This window comes from Carassius auratus, chromosome 42 (assembly GCF_003368295.1).
Source record: "Carassius auratus strain Wakin chromosome 42, ASM336829v1, whole genome shotgun sequence".
Lineage (NCBI taxonomy): Eukaryota > Metazoa > Chordata > Actinopteri > Cypriniformes > Cyprinidae > Carassius > Carassius auratus.
The window spans coordinates 16,294,373-16,318,178 of NC_039284.1; the positions used below are offsets into that span (position 1 = coordinate 16,294,373).

The 23,806-nt window shown below is 35.9% G+C and overlaps 5 protein-coding genes across 8 annotated transcripts in view; 2 read left to right on the forward strand and 3 right to left on the reverse strand.

The window, feature by feature from the left end:
- si:ch73-242m19.1 (uncharacterized) overlaps window positions 1-1,669 on the forward strand; it is a 35,701-nt gene extending 34,032 nt beyond the window's left edge. The window contains exons 44-47 of the mRNA XM_026230086.1: window positions 321-441; window positions 526-576; window positions 655-776; window positions 938-1,669. Coding sequence (XP_026085871.1) covers window positions 321-441; window positions 526-576; window positions 655-776; window positions 938-1,051 — 408 coding nt within the window. The 3' untranslated portion in view covers window positions 1,052-1,669. The remainder of the gene's footprint in view (window positions 1-320; window positions 442-525; window positions 577-654; window positions 777-937) is intronic.
- Window positions 1,670-1,728: 59 nt separating this feature from the next.
- On the reverse strand, window positions 1,729-8,629 carry zbtb24 (zinc finger and BTB domain containing 24). The gene is made up of 6 exons (XM_026230087.1): window positions 8,550-8,629; window positions 6,337-7,186; window positions 4,483-4,650; window positions 4,049-4,216; window positions 3,891-3,972; window positions 1,729-2,989 (listed from the first exon to the last, which is right to left on the reverse strand). The coding sequence occupies exons 2-6, from the start codon at window positions 7,160-7,162 to the stop codon at window positions 2,170-2,172; spliced, it is 2,064 nt and encodes a 687-aa protein (XP_026085872.1). The 5' UTR covers window positions 7,163-7,186; window positions 8,550-8,629; the 3' UTR covers window positions 1,729-2,169.
- A 1,000-nt stretch (window positions 8,630-9,629) lies between these two features.
- ddo (D-aspartate oxidase) lies at window positions 9,630-13,270 on the forward strand. 2 transcript variants are annotated; one of them, XM_026230092.1, is made up of 6 exons: window positions 9,630-9,789; window positions 10,750-10,943; window positions 11,069-11,177; window positions 11,283-11,459; window positions 12,048-12,084; window positions 12,166-13,270. In XM_026230092.1, the coding sequence occupies exons 2-6, from the start codon at window positions 10,772-10,774 to the stop codon at window positions 12,604-12,606; spliced, it is 936 nt and encodes a 311-aa protein (XP_026085877.1). In that variant the 5' UTR covers window positions 9,630-9,789; window positions 10,750-10,771; the 3' UTR covers window positions 12,607-13,270. The 2 variants fall into 2 exon arrangements, with proteins under 2 accessions (XP_026085877.1, XP_026085876.1); XM_026230091.1 differs by having other exon boundaries at window positions 9,632-9,789; window positions 12,048-13,270.
- A 117-nt stretch (window positions 13,271-13,387) lies between these two features.
- Window positions 13,388-18,675, reverse strand: LOC113060867 (uronyl 2-sulfotransferase). Its single transcript, XM_026230090.1, has 8 exons — window positions 18,322-18,675; window positions 17,464-17,501; window positions 17,159-17,314; window positions 16,933-17,012; window positions 15,895-16,048; window positions 15,098-15,195; window positions 14,681-14,838; window positions 13,388-14,039 (listed from the first exon to the last, which is right to left on the reverse strand). Exons 1-8 carry the CDS (start codon window positions 18,539-18,541, stop codon window positions 13,768-13,770), a joined length of 1,176 nt encoding a protein of 391 aa, XP_026085875.1. The 5' UTR covers window positions 18,542-18,675; the 3' UTR covers window positions 13,388-13,767.
- Window positions 18,676-20,144: 1,469 nt separating this feature from the next.
- sash1b (SAM and SH3 domain containing 1b) overlaps window positions 20,145-23,806 on the reverse strand; it is a 73,507-nt gene continuing 69,845 nt past the window's right edge. For all 3 annotated transcript variants that reach the window (XM_026230094.1, XM_026230096.1, XM_026230095.1), the window contains exons 18-20: window positions 21,511-22,268; window positions 21,030-21,161; window positions 20,145-20,929 (exon numbers count right to left, since the gene is read on the reverse strand). In XM_026230094.1, coding sequence (XP_026085879.1) covers window positions 20,888-20,929; window positions 21,030-21,161; window positions 21,511-22,268 — 932 coding nt within the window. In that variant the 3' untranslated portion in view covers window positions 20,145-20,887. The remainder of the gene's footprint in view (window positions 20,930-21,029; window positions 21,162-21,510; window positions 22,269-23,806) is intronic.

Sequence of the window (23,806 nt, forward strand, 5' to 3'; positions counted from 1 at the left end):
AGTTGTCTTAATGTAATTTGATAAATCAATTTGAGGAAGTTTAGTGGTATCTGTTAGTGATATCATTTTTCAACATATCCACCTGTAGTGTCTTGCAATAAACTTTTTTTTTTTTCAATTAAATCAAACCTCTTGTGAAAGTCTTAATTGTAAACGTTCAAACAGTAAGGCACAATGCTAACAACACCAAGGTCATGTCTTCAATTCCCAGGGAATTAATACATGAACTAATTAAACGCATACCTTCACTGCAATATGACTTGGCTATAGTTTAAATCATCTGCTACATGCATAAATGTCAAGTATGATGTTTTTTGAAGGTGAAAGGTAAGCTTCATCAGGAGCGGAGCCTGAAACAAGAAGCGTTCCAGCAGGTGGACAAACTACAAAGTCAGATCCACAGTTTTGAGTCAGTGTTGTGTAAATCTACATTTCCTTCAGGTGCTTACAATACTGAATTCTGTTACCTTTTTTAGCATTAAGGAAGCATTTGTATTCATATCACTCACTTTTTCCATGTTTAAGGACGCCAAAGCTCGTCCTCAAGAAGGCTGCTTTTAAGAAATGCATCAGCAGGTAAATCAGTCAGTCGTTTTCTTTGTCTTTTTGCTTCTAATCTTGACTTGTTCACCTCTGTGGCTTGTTGTGTTGCAGGTTTGGTCAGAAACAACTCGGTTATATCTTTTACAAACAGTAGCTTTATAAACACAACTGAGGAGCTCAGTACTGAAATGGGTTGGAGAGATTCATGGACGCCTCTGGACAGACCCAAAACAGTGAGTCATTTAAACTGCCATAGTCCAACCAAAAATACTCAGTCTTTTTTCCTGACTGTCCCTTTAAATAAAAGCCTGATCATAGCACATAGAACATGAAATATGTGGTGTGACTGTGAACTTAAATATCTCTTACAACATTACGTTTTTCTATTTCATAGAACACCAATCGTCTTCGTCTGGACATTTCAGAGGCGCTGCTACCCAGTCTTCCTGATGGAAACGCTTCTTCTAACCACCTGACATACCAGAATCTTAGACTTGGTCACAAATAATCTGAACCACACTAATTGATAGCTTTTAATTTTATAAATAAAAATAATTACGTGTGTAATAGTATTTTAGGTTTAACACTGAGACAGCCTTGGTCAAGGTCACCAATGGCCTGTTATTAGCATCAAATTCGGGTGTTTTTTGTATTCTCCTTCTTGATCTTAGTGCCACTTTTGATACTGTCAATCACAATCTCTTACTTGACCACCTTGAAACTGTTTTTGGTGTAGATTATATCTCTCTGATCATCAACATTTTGTCTGTATGGGTATGGGTGTTCCTCAGGGTTCAGTTTTAGGCCCCTTACTTTTTTTTAGCATTTCTATATTTCCCCTGGGATTGCATTTAAGCTCACTTGGGCTTAATTATCATTTTTATACAGACAACTCAGATATATATTCACTCCAAGGCTGATCAAAACATGTATGTTTCTATCTTATCACATTGTATTTCCGAGATAAAAGCATGGATGTCCCAAAACATAATAATTAAAAAATAATGGGCAACTTCTCATCAGCTTCAGCTTGCCATAAGAAGCTGTTTTAAAGGCACTACGTATATAAAAATAAAATTATTATTATTATAGAATATTGGTTGAAAAACTTTATGCCACTGAGTCAATTTTCCAGGGGAATGTTGCATAGAAAACTTAAATAAATTGTTTTTTTTGGACAAATAGTTTGGAGTTGCATTTATGTGAACCATTTATTGTCTTTAGTCTTATTAACAAGTACAAAAAAATAAAATAAACTAAAACAAAGAATGGCAATGCTTCATGATCCACATCGAAGTCATTTAAAAAAACAAAAAGAAGTTTCTGCTTGTTCTCAATTAATCAGCTTGACTGATTAAAATGTAACCATTTACAACAAAAGAGAGTAAGTACCAGCATTGTGTTAGTTTTTTTACAAACTTGTTCATGATGCTGATGCTTGTTCTCTTTTATTGTAAACATGAATTTTAACAAGTACAGAAAACAAATTAATAATGGCAATACTTTATGAAGTCATTATAAAAAATAAAAAATAAATGTTTCTGCTTGCTCTCAATGAAATCAGCCATAACCATATACAACAAAAGAGAACAAGCATCAGCATTAGGTCATTGTCATTGTCTCAGTTCAGTTTTGCGGGGTCATGCTGGTGGTGTAGAGGTAGGAGACAGTTCCAGCCTGGATCTGGAAGGTTTGGCCCTGAATCTGATCGCTGGGGATCTGCTCGGTGGTCTGGCTGATGGAGATGGGCTGGCCGCTCTGGCTGCTGATGTGAATGCCTCCTGCTGGACTCGTCCGGCTGGGACTTTCAGCAGGGCTCTCAGACAGCTGGTGGATCACCTGCAGCTGTTGTGAACCTCCGTGATGAACCTGCAGTTGCTCCATGGCTTCTTTGGTCAGCGTGATGACATGCATTTGCTCTGTCTCTCCGCTGCTCACCTGACTTCCTAAAACGCTGATAGTTTGGATTTGAGCACTGGCATCTAACCCATCTGGCGTGACCAGCGCCAGGTTCTGGACGTGACCAGAAGGTTGGGTGAGAAGCGTGAGACCCTGTTCCACAGAAGTATCTTCTGCAGTGATGATGCTGATACTTTGATCCTGGCACAGGTTGATGTTGTCCACCTCGCCGGTCACCACCAGCTGGATCTCCTGCTCGGGGTGGGTGGGAAGTTGGTAGGGCTGGAGTTGGAGGATGTTGTGCATTCCTTCAGCTCCTGACGTGGCCTCCACCGGCGCAGGTCCAGTGTTTTCAGCTTCTCCTTGTTGACGCTCCTTGTTGTGAGTCTTGGTGTGAGCTTTAAGGTTGTCCATTCGGGCAAATGACAGGTTGCAGATGGAACACGTGAACGGTTTTGCACCCGTGTGAGACGCCACATGACGCCTCCTGGCACTGGGATCAGAGAAGGTCTTATCGCAGATGTTGCAGATGTATGGCTTCTCTCCTCTGGGTGGGGAAAGATCATTTCATAACATGATGAGTATAGGGTAAAAAAAATTAATTAATAGTTACTATAATTCCAACTCTTACCATAATTCACAGCACAATTCCCCAGTTATTTGACTGCATATGCAATTTTCTTTTTATTACAGATTTTATGAAATGTTATGAAATGTTATGTTTAAATATGTAAACCATGCATTATCTTATTAAATATGCACTAATGTGCATACATTTCCAGAAAAGCGATCTGTACATTACATTAAAATCTTTGTTTCATTTTGTTGACACATACGAGTTAAATTGGGGATTTTGAATATCTGTTTATCAGAAAATACTGTCAAAGGCAAATGTATAAAATCAGGCAAATAATATATGTAAAAATTTCTCAGTAAAAACCTCTAGAATAGAAGTAAACCTGTAAATTTTAGTGTATATAAGTGATCTTGAAGTGGCGAAAAAACTTTAAAGATATTTATTATAATTGAAATCTACTGATGCATATAGATAATGTATAATTTAATAAACCCTTAAATGTATTTTGGAAGTTTTTTTTTCCACTCTGAAACAACACATTACAAAAAGCTAAACAGCTAAATCTCAAAATGAACTAGTGCATAAATAACAATGACTGTATTTTTTGATTTATGAAGTAAAAAAAAAGAAAGAGATAACCAATAACACTAATATGAAAAAACCTTAAAATGTCAACAAAATGAAACAAGACTTTTGTACCTAGTTTTATCCAATGTTGGAATTTATGTTCTGGAATTGTATGCAAATTAGTGCACATTTAATTAGACAATACCTCCTTTGCATATTTAAAAATAACATCAGAAAATGAATACAAAAATGTTTGCTATTCTCAATATACTCTAGTATAGAGTCTATAGTGTTTGTTTCTGACCTGTGTATCATGATGTGTGTCTGTAGTGTGCTCTTGGCTGTGAAACACTTCCCACAGATCTCACATGTGAACGGCTTCTCACCTGCAGGAATAAAGTGGAGTTTATGCAGCACAGTAGTATGCAAGTTGCAATGCAGTAAATGTGATGTGTTTATTACCAGTATGAGTTCTCAGGTGCTTCTTCAGTTGAGCTGCATCCATAAATTTATGATGGCAATGTGCACACTCAGGTAATGCTTTTCCTGTGTGAACACGGTAATGACTTTTCAGCTGCCGCTTCTGACTGAAGCTTTTTTCACACTTGTCACAACTGAAAGATTTATTCTCTGTGGAAAGACAAAATCAGATAGTACAGTATTCAGGTTTTTTGAACATGCACCATGGTGTTTTGGACATTTACCATGATAATATCAAAGTTTTTGGCTGCTAACATTTTTTTTTAAGTTTTTTTTAATTAGTTTTTCTAACAATGTAAAAGTCTTTAATGTTTAATGATCCTTACTGAATTAAAGTAGCATCTTACTGACCCCCATACATTTGAATGGTCATGTTATGAGCAGTATATCGCAGTGGTTTGGTATATTTGTGTTACCTGTGTGTAGGTTCATGTGCTCCAGTAGGGAGTGTTTCGTGGACAGCGCTTTGGAACATATGGTGCAGATGAAGGGCTTTTCTCCCGTGTGCATGCGCTGATGAACCAAAAGAGTGTGTTTCTGGGTGAAACCCTTCCCACAAACACTGCATTTGAATGGTTTTTCACCTACATGAAAGGAAAGTGCAATTTAACATTAAGATTTCCAACGTGGGCATTTTATGAATCTTAATAAATCTCTGCTGAAATGCTTGAATATAATGAACAGAATCTGTGTTATAGTTAATTAAAACTAAAACCATTAAAAACATTTACGTTACTTGAAATAAAATAAACATTAACTGAAATAATTTTATTTTTTTTACCAAGGCAACATTTCTCATTTTGATTAAATTTAATTTTAAGTACTAAAATGACTAAAACTAATAAATAGAATTAATAAAAACAATAAAGGCATATTTAAAAAAAATATGACAAAAATACTTAAACTTTAAGAACAACCAGAAAATATTTTTCTATAATGGGGTACATCAATAATACTAAAATAACATTGACATTTTTTAATAGGTTTAACAGAAACAGGGTTATTATCATAAGCTTAAATAAAAAAAATAAAAAAAAAGATGTAGAATGAAAGAAAGCATAAACTTATTTTATTTCAACATTTAGCCTCTTATTAAGAAACCACAACTAAATCCTAGTAAAGACCCATTAAAGACCCATTTCAAATCTTCCATTTATGTCTAAAATTTTTAGAAAAGATTGTGTCTGCTCAGTTGTGTTCCTTTCTGCTTAAAAATGTCTGTCGGGTTTCAGACCCCACCATAGCACAGAAACTGCACTTGTTAAAATTATAAATGACTTGCTTCTTGTGTCAACTTGCGTTGTTTACTTAATCTTAGAACTGCGTTCGACACCATAGATCATGACATACTCCTAGATAGATTACAAAACTATACAGGTATTCAAGGGCAGGCTCTAAGATGGTTTAGATCCTACCTGTCTTTGTTTATTTAACTGGGGAATGATCTCATTTATCACCAGTTAAATATGGAGTGCCACAAGGATCTGTCCTAGGTCCTCTGCTATTTACAATATACATGTTGCCCTTTGGTAATATTATTAGAAAATACAGGATTAGTTTGCACTGTTATTCTGATGATACTCAACTATATATCTCATCGAGACCAGATAAAACTTGTACATTTTCTAAGCTAACAAAGTGTGTTAAAAAAATTAAAGATTGGATGACCAATCATTTTCTCTTATTTAATTCGGCTAAGACAAATATTACTTATGGACCAAAAAACAGTACACAGAATCTCATAGTACATCTGACTAGTTGCAAACTGTAGTCTATTACTTCCTCTACAGTCAAAAATCTAGGTTTTGTATTAGACAGCAACTTTTGAAAACCATATTTCCCATGTTACAAAAACAGCATTCTTCCATCTTAGAAACATTACCAATCTACGAAACATGTTACCTGTTTCTGATGCAGAAAAGCTAGTTCATAAATTCATGACCTCTAGACTGGACTATTGTAATGCACTTCTAGGTGGTTGTCCTGCATCTTCAATAAAAAAGCTACATGTAGTCCAAAATGCAGCAGCTAGAGTCCTTACCAGGTCAAGAAAATATTATCATATTACCCATATAACACATCTCCTTCACCAAGCACTCAAATAATGCATCTCATAATTTTGGACTGCAGTTATATCTGATCAAATGCACATTCTTATTCTTTAGCTTGGGTTAAACTAATTCATTTTAATTGGTCGGAACAGCAGCTACGCTAATTATGTCTTTATTTGTTTCTCTGTTTTGCCACGGGAATGAAAAACTGAGTTCTACCTGTGTGAGTGCGTTGATGTATCTTCAGAAAAAGATGGTTTTTAAACACCTTCCCACACTGGTCACACCTGGCCTCAGTGTCGGGATACTTCCTCTTGGGTCCTCTCTTCTCGGGCTCCTTGTGCTCTGTGAGTTCATCTCCTAACCTAAATCCCTTCAGCTTGACAGGCCGCTTTATTTGGCGCTTGCTGTGACGGGGTCTGTCCTCTTGGGGGTTGTAGTCACTGTCGCTTAAGTCTTTTGGTGGGGACGTGGGATCCAAGAGGGGTTCTGTAGACTCGGAGGTAGTTTGTGTTGGTAAACCAGTTTCAGGATACTCTTTTTGGCTTGAATCCTGAATGTGAAGGCTCTTTTTCGGCCGTCCTCTTTTACGCTTTGTCTTTATGCAGTCATCAACACCATCTCCCTTGGCAGACATCACATTTTCAATCGTTGAACTGTTCTTTTGAAGGTCCTCGTGGGCTTTGAGCAAATCCTGGATGTCCAGAAAGTGCGCCATGTCAAGCAGCTGCTCAGAGATGCTCTTGTCCACAGTAACATTTGCAGAGTAGATAAACTCAAGCACGGCCGAGAAGGTTTTCGCAGCCATGCCATCCAGCTTGTACACCGACTGGCTTACTTGCTCTTCAGCGGTGAACATTAGTGAGAAATACTCACTGCTCGCTGCTAAAAGAGCCTTGTGTGCTTTGAAGTGCACGTCTTCTACGATGAGGGTTATGTCACAGAGCAGTTCCCTTCTTCTGAGCTTGTCAAATTTATGCAGGATTGTGTCCTTGTGTGTTTTTGAATGCAGAGCGAGAACAGATGAGGCTGGCGATTGAGACATAATGCTGTTACAGTGAGCGTGAATCTAAAAAGGAAAACAGAGCTCTCAGATGGTTTTGCTTTTTGACCCTAGATAGGTATCAAGTGGTGAAAAACACAACACCAAACCCATATTTCATTTACTATGGGTCATATTATATATATATATTTTACTTTGAATAGTCTTGTTCATGGTTTTGAGGATGGAGGCAAGTCACGTAATGAGTATAATTGGCTTCTGGCTTCTACAAAGTAAAAAAATGTATATGGGAATTATTTTCTCTTCCTTTATAAGTCTGTTTACTATATGCAAATCGAACTATGCACATGCTTGGAGCAAAAGAAGAGTGCTGGACTTTTTTTTTAATCTTTCACTGTGTGTACACTTACTTTGATGTTGACTAACATACTAAAGCACATGATAAGTTAATATGCCATCATTAAAACAAGTCTAATTATATAAGATACAAGGTCAACAGAAATGACACTGAATTATTTTTTTTTAGTTTAACATAAATGCCTTTCAGCTCATTCAGCAGTTCACTTTAACCATATTTCAAAAACAATAAAATTATGAAATTAAGATAAAATATATATTTAAGTGGGCTAGAAAGCTCTTTAAAGTTAAGCTATAATTGAATTTTATTTCAATTTTAATAGATTTTAAATAAACTCCTATCAACATGAGATTAAGTAGCTTCACCCTTTATTATTGTAGTTCCCCGCATAAGTAAAAGTTTGCTAAAGTATAGTGTTTTAACACAGGCCTTTACATTTCTATTTAAAACTGTTTCCTCATCCTGTCACTGACCCATCAGAACAGACCAACAACACTTTTGGATGGTGACAAACCATGCATAATTAAACAAAATCTTTGAAGTACCATGTAAATACATTGTTCAGTATCATGACAATCATTCAGAAACAATGTTATATCTATATTTGAACCCAAACTGCTTTATAAGCCAATATATATCTGATAAATTAGTTCTTCTGAAACATTTTACAGAAATATCAGTAAATGCATGCATGCATTTAACATACGACACAACTGTGCACGCAACCTAAGCTGTAAACACAGTCTAGTTCAATGCAGATCGTGTTCCGATTGCATCACAAACTGTGTTACGCGCTCAGCAGGTCAAAACACGCGCATGTGAATCTTCATGTATATCTACAGTATGTCAAAGGTCTTTGAGCACAGTAAGAAATGAAGAAATGGCTTAAAGCTCAGCGCCATGTGTAGCAACAAAGAGCTGCTTCGCTTTTCCTTATAAAACACTCTCATATCGCTAAAAGACTAGCGCTGATTTGAAAATTACAACATTTAATCAGCGAAATACACTTCAAAGAATATCCACACTACTCTTTGAGTACTATAACATACGATTAAGCTTTCAGGACCTCACCTTAAAGGAACCGATTCAGACTGGCATATCTCGCGAGATCTGCTTCCCGTGATTTCAGTTAGCATCACAGAAATGAACAGACAGAAAGGCAGCAGTGGATACCAAAACGGGCGGGGCGTGTATTTACATGCATGCATGATTTGTCTGAATACCAATTAATTATATATTTTTTTTCTGGCAACCACTTCCAAAGTTTCTATTATTATTATTATTATTATTATTATTATTATTATTATTATTATTATTATTATTATTATTTAGACTGCATTGTCACATAACATATGTTTTGTAATAACATAAGATTATATTTTTAGTGTTTATATTTTTACAGATTGTAAGCAGAGATGCTCCCCGGACGCACTTCCAAAGTTTCTATTATTATTATTATTATTATCATTATTATTATTATTATTATTATTATTATTATTATTATTTAGACTGCATTGTCATATGGGAATCATGGGCGCTATTGGACAACAGATTTTTTGTAATAACATTAGATTATATTTTTAGTGTTTAGATTGTAAGCAGAGATGCGCCCCGGGCGGAACAGCAATATCTGTCACCCAGTGTAGTGTTTGCAAACAGCGCCACTGGTGTGTCTTATTTATAACTGAGAGTATAGAATTACAGTACTGTAACGTACATAAAACATGTCCGGGACCTTCTAACCCATTTACCATTCTAACCCATTTATTGCACATTAATATTAGCGAAATTGATAAACTGATTTAACCATCAAGTGAGGCAGTAATTGCCAGTATGGACTACTATAATTAACTTTAATGGAACACAAAAATAGTGAGGGTTTTTATTTTATTTTATTTTATTTTACATTCCGACGCAGACAAACTCGATCACGTGACTTTGATACTGCGCAGTGTTGCCAGGTCCTTGTTTTTCCCGCGCAATAGTGCTGCATTAACACTGCTGCCGCGGGCTGTTATTCTTATTTTCCCCTATGACGTGATATTTAGAATTGTACCGGGTAACAACGCCAAAAAACGTGTATCTTAAACCCCCGGATTGGGCTAGTTTTGGGGAGCAATTTGAGGAGGTCTGTTGTGAAACCTGGCAACCCTGATATTAGGGTTCATTGGAGCATGTTTTGCTTGCCTGCCTGCAGTGTCATATGTAACATTACTAATGTTGACCTATTAATGATTGATATGTGCGTCACTGATAATTCACAGAGAGAGATTTTGACGTGTTTGTTCATGCAGGTCTCACTAGTCTGGAGGTAAGTAAGCGTGTGCACTTGCTTGAACAATTCTTTAAATGTATTATAAAAACTACAGTTGTATCTGGCATAGTACAAATAAACCTTCGTTCTACTGCAGTAACAAATTGTACTAGTTATGGCATTTATACAATCCTGTAAACATAGTCTGTATTGCGGCGATGTATCCTACTTTATTATTATCACTGCAACAGTATCGCACGTAGGCAGTGATTTCAAAATGTTAAGCTACCATGGTTGCTGCACGAAATATGCATTATTGTTAATATATATATTGGTCTAGTATGACTGTTTCAAACAAAGTGGCCTGTAAAAAGTATAGCACAGTCTAAAGTGGGGTACCCAGTTCTATGTTCTAAGAGCTAAGAATAATAATTATATTTTTAAGAGAACTGTTCATTTTCATTATTTTGCCAAATGTTCATTTTGAATGGTCTCTAAAGCATATCAGACCAGCATCCAACTAAATTGTCTTTGTAAAAGAAGTAAAAATAATATTGTTGGTAGCATGTTGAGAAAGTTATTCTTGACTTTGAACAAGACAATAAACAGCAGCCAAAGTTCAGAGAACAGGCTCTGTTAGCAGGAGAAGTAGGGCATCTGTCTGTTATTAAGTGTCTCTGTGCCAACAACTTTAATAAACAAATTCAGCTACAAACTATGACTTTATGGTCGTCATGCATGGTTTATAAAGGTCTGTATTGTGCGATGAGGATGATTTTATGTTTGTTAGCTTTGTAAACCACTAGATTTAATGATCTTTTATAGATAGTTGAGTACTTTTTAAACATTTTACAATGATCATTTAGGTGAATATTCTCTGAATAATATATTACAGTTCAGTGGTGGATTTTATGTTTATTTTAAGTTCTATTGAAAAATATAAATGCAAAAAAATGTTGGAAAATAGAGATGTAAACTTGAATGACATCCGTTTGGTTGAGTAAGGAAGTTGTCCAGTATGTTGCAGCTGAGCTGAGAGATGAAGCGTGTGAAGGTGCTCGTGGTCGGAGCAGGTGTGGTGGGTTTATCCACTGCTGTGTGTGTCGCTGAGACGCTTCCCTATTGTTCTGTGACTGTTATTGCTGAGAAGTTTTCTCCGGACACCACCGGTGATGGAGCTGCAGGAATCCTCTTACCCAAAGAGTTTCCCGGTGAGAGGATGCATCAGACCTGCCTTATATCATGCTTTTGGCATAATGCCTTTTTTTTATTGTTTAGGACACCTATTTGTCTGCATAAAATGGTCAAATTGATTGTTATTGTCCTCTCTTACTAGACATCCCTCTTGAACGGCAAAAGCGTTGGTTCAAGGAGTCATTCGATCATCTTCTGGCCATTGCAGATTCCCCTCAAGCCTCAGATGCTGGCGTGTACTTGAGCTCTGGGTAAAACCTTGATGATAAAAACAACAACAACAACAAAAAAAGCTAAAAGATGATACATTGAAGTGTTTTACATCTATAATAATCTCTGCTTTGCTTCATCGTTAGGTACCACATTTTTAAGGATATTCCCTGTGACAAAAAGCCCTTTTGGTCAGATTTTGTACTTGGATTCAGATACATGACGGATCGTGAAATGAAGCGTTTTCCTAATTATAAGTTTGGTCAAGCGTTTACCACATTAAAGTGTGAATGTCTGAACTACTTGCCATGGTTAGAAAAAAGGTACGGTTTAAAGTTTTATAATAATAATATATTGTTTTTTTTTTAAAGAAAGTCTCTTATGCTCATCAAAGGCTTAAATTTGGTTTTTGATTAAAAATACAGTAAAAATAGTAACTTATTTTTTCTATTGAAATATATTTTAAAATGTCATTTATTTCTGAGATGGTAAAGCTGAATTTTCAGCAGTCATTACACCAGTCTTTAGTGTCAATTTGATCACATGCATTTTTCTGCGTTGAAAAAGCATTAATTTATTATTTTCTTACTAATAACCTCATACTTTTTTTAAATGTGATGTATCATGGTTTTCATAATTTTTTTTATGACATTGAAGATTAATGTTTGCTAAAACATCAGCAAAACATCTATATTAAATTAAACAATATTAATTTTTACTGTATTTTTTATCACATAAATGCAACCTTAAAGAACATTAGAAAATTATTTCAGAAACTTTATTTTTCCAAATTTTTGACTGGTCGTGTATTATAGAAACACACACACAAAATGCAGTCATACAATATAGAAAGGAAATATAAAGGCTACAGGAGCATATAATAAATAAACCAGTGTCATATTTCCCTCTAGGCTTCGAGCAGTTGGAGGTCAGATCATACATGAAAAGGTGACTGATCTTCAGAAACTGGCCCTGAATTACGATGCCATCATGAACTGCTCAGGCCTCAGCTCTCGTTTTCTGCTGAAGGATGAGGAGGTCTATCCAATACGAGGACAGATTTTGAAGGTTAGCGCTCCTTGGCTGAAGAACTTCATCCGAGATGGAGACGGCAATACCTACATCTACCCAGGCATCAGGTACGTCAGCATCGGAGGCACGCGGCAGGCAGATGACTGGCGGCTGGAGGTGGATAAGGAGGACAGCAAGGGGATCCTGGAGCGCTGCTGCCGGCTGGAACCGTCTCTGCGAGCCGCTCAGGTGATGGGCGAGTGGGTCGGGCTGCGGCCGGGCCGGGCGAACCCACGGGTGGAGCGCCAGTATCTGCATTTACAGGGCCGTCAGGTGCCTGTGGTGCACAACTACGGTCACGGCGGCTGTGGTGTTACTCTGAGCTGGGGAACAGCGCTGGACGCGCTCGATCTGCTGAGACAGAGTCTGTTTGAAAAACCTCCTCAAGCCAGACTCTGAACCTGCTGTCGTACTCATACACCCATGATGCTTTACAGTGATACTTCTGCATCTACTACTGAAGAGAAATGGCACTTAAATCTTAATAACAGATAAATCTGTCATCAGTTTTCCATCTAAAATGTTTACCAATTTCTGTATTATTCATTTTGTCTGATGATTTCTACATGCCACTAATTAGTAGGTTGTTTTCAATAGGTTCGAAATAGAATTTATTGTTTACAGAATGTAAATCTTGAGGAAGATAAATTGTGTCCATTGTTTGATGTTGAAATAGTTTTATCTAGTTTAATATGCTGAATTTGAAAATTGTCTTTATTTTTGCATTTCTAATTTTTAACTCATGTTAAATGTGATTTGAGTTTTGAAAATAGTATTAATTAATTTATGAAGTTATGTTGCCTTTAACTACTGAATGAATTTTAACTCAGATTTGCTGTATAATTTATAGCTGATTGTCAGTGTAACACTAAATACACCAGAATATTGTATTGACGAGAACATCTGTCGTATCTTGTTTCCCATAGAACAAAAGTACTCTTCATAAGTGTTAATGAATATCAGATATTCACAGATGATCTGTAAATTCATTACAATTAACTACAGTTGCAATGTGATTGTCTAAAAATGATACAAGAATTACCTGTAAAAAAAAAAAAAAAAAGTTAAAACACTCTCTGATTCACTAACCCCAAAAGTTGTCATTTTCTGTGTCTGTTTGAATATAATAAAACACACAGTTGTAGCAAAAAACATTGTTTGCAATATTTTCTTAACCTTAAATCATAATTATACATTATTATTATGTTTATATATATATATATATATATATATTATTATTATGATTATGTTTTTGAGGCGGGTTTACTGCTTTTTACATTTAGACATTTAGCAGGTGCTTTTATCCAAACCGATAACATTATTAGTAATTATTATAAGAATGATGAATTACATATATATATAAATAAAAAGGTAAAGTTATTTAAATGTTAAATATTCTACAATATAAGAATGTTGATAACATTCAGAGCAATTAAAAAAAAAAAAAAAAAAATCATGATTTTCAAGCTTGGCCCAGTTTTATGGTTCAGTAGGAGCTGAATGATCATTTATTTTAGCCTCCAGCAGACGTCTGTATCTGGTCTGGTCTCAGAGCATCTCTCAGGTCTGGTCGGTCCACTCGAGTGAGTCTTCTGTTTCCTCTTCCTCCAGCTCCTCCTGTAGGTCTTTCCTCTGAAGCACACTAGAATAAGGTCTGGAGGGTTTGGGGCCGGATCTCAGGCCGATCTTCCTCTTGGTGAGGTGGAACTGAGCTTTGACAAAGTTGTAGAACTTGTACTCATACTCCATGCGCTCATAAAGCACCTGCAGAGCTTCTAGATCAGGAGTCTGTTTGTGGACGGTGCCCGTCATGTTCCCCAGCTTCCTGTATTCTGAATCCAACAGAGACAAAGATTTAGACGCACAAAACTGATGTTAAGTTTAACAAAAAAAAAAAATTCTGCTGTGCACTGATTCAAAATGTTTTTGTGACTTAATATAAAAAAATACACATAATTTTAATTATATGTACATACATTTTGCATTTTTAATAGAAATGTTAAAAAAAATATTATTTTATATAAATTATCAAAAAATTATATTTACATAAAACACTAGTATTTAAGTAATTTGACTCAATATTAAAATGTATAAAAATTATATACTATTATTTATACATATATATATATATATATATATATATATATATATATATATATATATATATATAAATACAAACATTTGATAAAATTATATATTGTATATAAATGTTATTTTAATTTGGTTTAATATTAAAATATATAAAAATGATATATAATTATATTAATATATAATTATTATTATAATTTGACTTATTAACTAAAAATATTAAGTATGATTTTTTTATATTAATTAATATTTCTGACACTGCATTCATGAAAAATGAATTAAACAGTGGAATATTAATATAAATAAATATTAATAAATCAATAAAAAAGGTGACCAGTCAAACCATCTGAACTTACATGAACTTATCCCGCAGGAAAACTCTCACCTGGACTTTTGTAGATGTTCAAGACGTCAGAGAAGAAGTGTGGAAGGAGTCTCTCCAGCAGAAGCAGCACATCCTCAAGTTCCTCCAACACTCCTACCAGCAGATAATGATCCAGAACGTTCTGCTTGGCCGTCTCCAGCGCCCACAAACCCGGCTCTCTAGTTCACGACACACTATTATCAGCAAACGATGCTTTGTCATGTCATACAGGTTTATACATTTTAAAATACACTTTTTCAAAACACTTTCATTTGCAATGTTTTGACCAGCAGGTGCTGCACGACTGCTGTGTTTCGAGCGCCTCGGTTTGGCTGATTCACAGTTTATCCCGTCCCCATCGATTCATACAGAGTTGGATGAAAATGCTTGCACCATTAAAAATGAATCACACAAGTAGCATATGAGTGTAACGGTCACCTGCACTGAGGATGCTGCCCACAGAAATACGGGATAATGTAGAAGAGCCGGGGGTTGGAGCATTCTGGGTAGCTTTCCAAGATGCATGTGTTGATGTCCTTTGGTCAAAAAGAACATAAAGGAAACATTTACAGTACTTGATGCATTTAACATCTGTTTTTTATCCAGAGATGAACGAAAGCAATGTGTGAAAGAGCCATTGGTAACATTTCACTGTTAGCTATGCTAGTTATGCTAAGCTCCGAGAACAGTGACGTGTTTGTATATTCAACCACAAGGGGTCTGAACACACAAATGCTGTGACTGTGGGGTCATTCATATCAGTCTCCCACCAACCGCCCGCGCCTGGCTATTTCCTGCTGCTAAGCAAACAAAACCACAGCATTCCAGGGAAAGGTGCAGAAAAGGAACAGATGAAAATTAGCATTTGAACAGAAATCGTGCCTGTCCATGTGCATTGTGTCGAACGAATATGAATGCATTGGTATCTTTACAGAAACTAAACGTCTTGTGTGTTTTCCTCAGATGATGTCACACTGCGTGTACTGTTTATGCACGACCTGTAAATCATTAGCACACGTCACACTAATGACTGACAGGAAAGCCAGCAGCACAGTCAGTCTCACACTAAATATAGACTGAGTAAACCGTGCTAATAAACGCTGCCCGCTGAGCAGTGAACGAGGCATTCATTTATGACAGCCATAACGGCTCATTCACTCAGTGCTCATTCATCTGCATGTGTGCTGTGGTTCTCCTTCTGCTTTCTTCAGAAACATTTGTTTTAAGTCTCTTACTAGGTATCTCTCGTCGTCTTTCATCCCAGGGGTCCGGACGACATGATTCTCTTCCCCCCTCCAGTCGCCGAAGCGGCGGAAGAAATAATTGGACAGGAATCGGTTGATGGGATCTCTGATGATGTTAATGTGCACGGGCTCATCCGTCCTGAACCTGATTACAGTAGAGAGAGGACTCATGGTTAAAATATACTTCATTTTATCTCGGTTTATTACACAGCTGCCTGGAAAAGTCCGATATTTTCAAATATTCACCGTCATTCATGGCAAAGATGGAAGTAAACAGCAGAGTTAGTTTGGTTTTTGATATTCCACACTTATGCAGCAATAAATACTGATAACTCTAAAGTGGCTTTTTTATCCCCCCGTTATTTTTGCTTGATAGAACCCATCTAACAGGAAATGTTCTCAGAACTTTGGCTAATGTTCTGGCAAGTTTCTCTCAAATGTATGAACCAAGATTTTTCAAGTAACAATAGTATTTAAAAATCACACTTTGCTGGTTTTTAATAATGTTCTTAAAATGTCAGCACAAAAAAAAAACATTCATGTAAAAAAAAATTTTTTTTTCCGTCTTAGTGGGAAAATTATTTAAAAAATTTTTTTAATGTTGCTACATTTTTCAGAAAACAGTCTAAAGTAACATGCTTATCATGACTACATAACCAAGAAAAAACGATGTTTTGAATGTTCAGAGAACAACTATAATGCTTTCATAAAGCATTCTTAGAACATATTTCTGTTAATATAAATCTGCTACATTGTAACAGGTCGCTCATGATACACTAGTTTTACACAAAAAACGCAAAATGTCCCGTTCTTGAGTCTTAATTACACTTTGTAGTGAAAAGAACCTGAGAAGGCTTTAGCATTGTTAATATTATTATTAACAATTAATGATTATAATTATTTATTTAGTTATTATTATCAATAATATAAATGATACATATTAATAATTCAATATTAATAATTAGTACAGGTAAAATTGCTAAATAAATACACAGAATTACAAAAACAAACCTCTATGCATCGACTCACCTGCTAAAATTGAGAAAATGCACATGTCGGGTATAAAGAAACGGCTGAGGAGTTGTGCTGATGTTTCTAATCAGATTTTCCTACATAAAAATGAAAGAAGAACAATTGATAGTGATGGTTCAGTGGTGGATGATGGATGAAATATCGGCATACTGGAATTATAATGGTGAATTGATTCAATGGTAGTTAATGTGACGCCTGTAAAACAAGACATTGTTTACACTACCTGTTCACGTTTGGTGAGTCTGGTCTTGTTGTGAATGTCAGAGGAGATGAGAGTGAAGCCATGTCTGTCCACCAACATGCGCAGCAACAGAACTAGTGTACGACTGCCACACTTACCCACCCTGTTATACACAACCTGACTCGGGAACGGAAGAGCCTGCAACAGAGAAAACTCTTGCACCATTCAAAGCGTTTCCACTAAAGAACAATGCACATACTGGTATAAACATATATGCATCTGTCAACTTTATGGTCACAAATGATACTCAAGCATTCAAATAATAGTATGACATGCAAGGCTCTTACTCTGGGTGCTAAAGGTCCATGGCCACCAGCAAATCTCCCTAAAAAATGTACAATAAAATATGTAATTATGCATATTGAGACGCTGCTGTGTGATACACTCCTTATAGTACTTTAGATGAAATGCCAAATGTTCCAACCATCTGTATAATATTTGTAGACTTCTAAGCTTGTGTACTGAAATGTATGACTGATATCTTTTAAATGAGGATTTTAAGAATCCACAGGTTCTTCCACTCCTCCATCAGTTTTAGTGACTGCTGTCTTTGTAGGACAATGAATGGCCTCGTATCATGAGTTTACTCGTGTGGAAATCACTGGTGGGTCTCATGCGCTGCTCTGAAAGCCAAGAACAACACTGGTGTCGTATAGACTAATAGTGGAGAGAGGAAACTTTGACAGTCAGCTCTTTATGAACCTTGACTGATGCCGCTGATCTGAGAACAGAACTACAGTATCAGGCTTTGCTAACGCCTTACAATTTTAATGGATCATTAAGGTGCATTCATTTAGTTAGACATGTCAGGAAACGTATAAGTTCATATTTCTGAGTAAAAGCAACAGAAGGTCTGTTTAGACCCTAATACTATAATACAAGACTTTTAAAGGACCCATTAAAGTTAGTTTTTTTTCATGAAAAAAGTAATACACATATAATATAAAAATATATGAAATCAGGACACGAAAAAAAACATATATAACTTGTATATTATATATATAACTTTTTAAGTAACTTTAATAGGTCCTTTAAAAGTATTGTATAGGCAAGTATATTGCCATATCAGACAGCAGATTCTATTGTGCCAACTTACTCCTTGACTCCTGATAAACACATAGTATTATACAAGTTTAAGGTCTTACCGAGATAAAAACCCACATCCAGCAGGACTTTTGGTGCTCCTCCGCTGAACTGATAGAAGACAGAGCCCAGGCAGAAGACGAGGAGAGCGGTCAGACAGAAGAACAGATCCCGGCGCGAGACTCGGAGCAGAACCACCGCGAGCCAGTTTCCCCTGCGGCTCCTGACGCGCATGTAGCCGCTCAAGTGTTTATGAGAGAGAGGGTTTCTGAAAGTCATCATATCCTCATGATGGGAATCCCGAGAGATGGTACTAATCCATCTGATCTGTGTTCACACATCACTGGAGTCGCACTGCTCTCAGAGGAGCGGATGAGTTCAGGTCAGACTCAACAAACTGACCGACCGTAGTCTACCGTGCGGCGCTAAACCTGCAGGTGTGCACGATGTTTGGGGGCGTAAGAGCCTCAGGGTTTTTTTTTTTTTTTTTTTTTTTTGCATATGTAAATATATGCTTGAACAGTTAAAACGTTTCAGTGGCCAAAACCGTGAAATAACAAATTAGACATCACATTTAAAGGGGTCATGTGATGTTGCTAAAAACAAAACAAAACATTATTTAGTGTTTTTGGTATAATGCAATGTGTTTATTCGGTTTAAGAAAAAAAAAAAAAAGAAATAAAAAAACTTTTTCCACATACCGTACATTATTGCTTTACCTCTATGCCCCGCCTTTCTGAAACTGGTGCTGATTGGCCAGCTATCCAGTGCGTTGTGATTGGACGAATGCCTCAAGCTGTGACGGAAATGCAAAAACCTATAAAACCCATTAGAAACGAGCCATTTTTCGCATTCAGTGTGGACATAATTATGGATTATAAAGATTTATAGTGTGTTTTTATGTGTTGTGTTGCATGTAAACATAAAACCATGAATCATCAAGCTACTCTACACTGCTAAAAACTCAGTTTGAATTGTAAGTGGCAAATCCTTTACATATCTAAACGTACTTACAGACTGTGAATCAGAACAGCCGGCATTGTAGTATTCTCTCCCAGGTTCTGGAAACAGTCCTCAATTAAATGCGCTGCACACACTCAAATATTTGGGTTGGACTGTTCTGGAACAGTGTTTTAAATACAACTTAACCACTTATTTCTAGTTGTGTCCTCTTTTGGAAGACCAAACAAAGTAGTTTCGCTTTCACAACGAAACTGCATCTCCACAACATGGCTGCCACGCCAACAGTGAAAATCAAAGGTTACACCTTCTTTCTTTTTGGGAGGCGTTATGCAAATCTTCCCACATTGTTACGTAGACAACGAGGCATTTTAGGAGGCCGTGGACAAGTCTTAACTTTTATAAAGAATATCTCTTTGGGTTTCAGACTTTAGTCTTTGCAACTTTACAGATCTTCTTCATGCACCAAGAGCTTGTAACACTCCAAAGAGAAAGGAAAAATTTAAAATTGCATCATAAGGCCCCTTTAACATTTCTCTAATGCGTTTACAAAAGTCATAGCCGTAATATAGTAAAATAATTGTAAAATCTTTAAGGTAATCGGCAACTTCATTGTGCAAGGCTGCTGGTGTTTTTTTTTTAATCTATTATTTTAATATTTTTTTAAATAAAATTTTTATTAACAATCTTAATCATAAACACACTGGTTTGTAGCACATTACTTTTACCGTATAGGCCTACTTTGCTTTCTTAGTTATTAGCTGCTCTCACAAAAAGAGCTTACTTTCTCTTTGCAAAATAAGGTAGATAATGTAGCACTTGAACATGCTATTTTACACAACTTACATTTTCAGACTTTGCACATTATATGTTTTAATTTGTAGAAACGTATGTAGTCAAATGACTATAAGTGAAAATAAACGAATTAGAGCTTTTTGACTTTTTATTAGCTTTTAAAACAAATTTGTCTCTGAAAATCCATTTACAACCTTTTACATTTCATTCACACCAACTTGCATTAGTCTATAAAATAACATAACTCATTAAAGAGTGATTATAGATAATAAAAAAAAAAACAGGTGATAAATGTTACAAGAAAATAAATCCTATATTACAGCTGGAAATAAATATGTTTTGAAATCAGTTGAGCATTACTGAAAATAAATACAATGCAGCATAATGAAAACATGCATTTTAGTCCAGGCAGATGTTTTAATATAATAATAATAATAAACTGCTTATTTTGAAAAAAATTTATGATGATAGGGATCTATCCAATATATCCAAAACATATCACAACAAATGTAGGTTTACACTACTCAGGAGTCACTATTATATGTACATTTTCAAAGGCAACTGTTTTTCAAAGGCAAAGTTTTAGTTGGAACTGTTGCATTTAGATCATTACAGACAGAAATCAAAAGTAATCACTCATCAGTGACTTCAAAACATAGCCACATATGAAAGTCAACCTATTTCAGCATCTACTGTGCTGTCTAAACCCTTTAAGGACAGAATAATTCAGGAGCTAGCTGGAAAAACTTTCAGCTGAATCAAAAGCAAGTAAAATTCAACTAGGAGAGTCAATGAACCAGTACTGCGCTGTTTGATCCTTCCAGCCCTTCCTCCAAAGTTGCTTTCCCAGTTCTGAAATCCATTAAGACGTGCTCAAGGAGTCACACATATCTCTGACAAACCTCTCAGTGGGATCTGTGAGATACGAAATCAAGTCAAAGTCAGACTCGTCTGTCCAGAACGTGTAACTGACACTCATCATACTGTACTGTAAGCCATCAGCAGGCAGACTCACCGCTATACGATGCTGCTTTAGAAGCTGTTGGACTCTCGTCTGATCCATCACAATGGCAATGTCACCCAAAGGTTTGTCCAGATCTTCAGAATATCTCTGGACCAGAGAAAATGGCACTCCATAACGGCCATGCTGAAAAACAGAAGTGAAAAATACTGACTAGATTTCTAGATTAGAAAATGTGAAGTTGAAGAGAGTTTTTAGTTTGTTGTGATATTGTTGTCATCTTACTTAATCGCCTTCTGAAGGCAATAGTGTAGACCAATGTTTCCCAACTTTCTTTCTACTATATTTCATCTAATGGTTGACCGATATATCGGCCGATATTTGGCATTTTTCAAATATCGTTATCGGCTGATAAGTTTTTCCTGTTCGCTCTTTAAGTTCTTTTATTTTGACATTTGGCAGCATCTGAGCACAAAAGTGCTCAAAGACAATATCTTTAAAATATACCCTTGAATTAAGTCAGAAAGAAACATACCTTGTCAGAATATGGCTCTTCTGTGAGGTCGATGTCATCAGAACACAACTTTTCCTCCACTAAAGTCTCCAGGTTGGCCGTTTTACCAGAAATAACCTTCTTTGCAGGTCTGTAAATGAGCGACTTGGAGATCCTGGGAATCTCTGTGCCAGAGTTAGACTTAGATGTGCTTGTAGAAAACTCCTTTCTCCCGAAGCCAGCATCAATGCTCTTCATCGACAGCAGTGGAAGAGGTTTTGGAGGAACTGGTGGTTTCATGCGCTGTGTAGATGGAGGAAGATCATCTACAGGCACCACATCATACTCCACCTCTGAGACGCTGGATGACAGCTGAGCTCTGTTTCCAGTCTCTTCAGGCTCGTCAGCTGTGAGAAGATTCTTCTGACCTTGACTTGGACTCTCCTCCATACTATTGGACAACATTTCTAAACTATACGGCTGCTTTCTCACAGGACTCTGGTGCAGATGAAGTTCCTCCAGTGAGAAGTAAAGTTTTCTTAGCTCAGTTTGAGAAGACAGTTGATCCAGTGCACCACAACTGCGACTCAGGAATCTTCCTCTGAACATGCAGTGGTTTCTTGTCAGATCAAGACTCTTGATGGAGTCGATCTGCAGTGGAAGTGGACCGTCCTGTCTGGTTTGTGGGTTCAACCTGCTGGAATGGCAGAGGGGTGTGATGGGAAACTCAGGGGAGGAGAGATGGCTGGACTCAAAGCCTGATGAGGACCTGCTTAAATGAGACGTCTTTTTGCCTTTGCCTACAAGAAGATGCATGTAAAGTAGATGTGATTCAACATGACAACAACACGCAGGCAAAAATACTAGTTATACAAGTCTGGAACAAAACAACAGTATATATATATATATCAATTATACACTACCATTCAAAAGATTGGTGTAAATAAAAAAATAAAAAACACACATTAATAATTGCTTTTATTCAGCAAGGGTGCATTAAATGGACAAAAGTAACAGTAAAGACATCTCTAATCTTGTAATTAATTTTTTATTTAAAATAAATGTTCTTTTGAACTTTCTATTCACCAAAGAATCCTGAAAAAAATATTTAAAGGTTTTAACAAAAATATATGTTTTTCAACATTGACAATAATGATTTCTGAAGGACCATGTGACACTGAAGACTGCAGTAAAGATGCTGAAAATTCACCTGCGCATCACAGTAGCATCAAAAGAACAGCAAATATTTTAAATAGGAATCTTTGGTAACATTATAAATGGCTTTACTGTCACTGTTAATTTCTTTCAAAAAAATAAAAAATGAACAATGAACAGTAGTGCATTTAATTTAGGAAGATCATAGACTTGTGGAAAGTTATGCATGCAAAGAGAAACTGGCAAGTTATCCAAAATGATGAAATATATAGTTTAAGATGGACAGGAGCAGACAGGAATAAGCAGGCAGTTCAGGTGAGTAGATCATAGAGCGTTTTATTCCATAGCTTCTAATGACAATGACTGACATCTCTCCTTCGGTCAGTGACACAGACAGAGCTCGAGTCCTGTCACCCTTCAGAAGAGTCTCGTTTGGATTCATGCACACAGACTGGAGGTTGTTTTTAGCCACAGTTGCAATGAACATGTACGATATTTGTGAATGTGTCTCACAAAACCGGTCAAGAACATTTCCAGGGAATATACAGTATAATCCCAAATTCCTTTATAAACCATTTTAAAGAAAGAAACACCATTTTTAGGACCATTATGAACTTTTTACATTGTGAGATGTCGGGAATTAAACACAGTCCCCCTTTAAACTGTTTTAAAAAATCTCTAAATGACTGTAATACAAAAAATAATTCTAGAATTAATAAATTTTACTACAAGAAATAAATTATAATACTTTTTTTGTGAATTAAATTCATCATAATTTTTTATATAATAAAATCAATATTAATAAATTTCCAGTTCATATATAATCCCAAAAGTTTAGGAACATTATGCACTTTTTGCATTGTGGGATTGTCAGGATTATTTTCATATTCATTTTTAATTTTATGTAAAATAATATTATTAAAATTAGTATTAAGGTACTAAAAAACGGTTTTCTGCTTTTATAGCTAACTTTTAAAAAATATTATATTAATGACAAGCAGCATTTAAAATAACAGGAATTACACAAATTCAAAACTAAATAATCTGGATGCATTCCTGAAATTATAGTTTGCATATACATGTACATTTAGAGTTAAATATAAATGTGCTTAATACATATAAAAGCGAAGAAAAAAAAACCTAAAAGGCATTTTCTTTAAACCAATTTTATTTAGTATTTTCC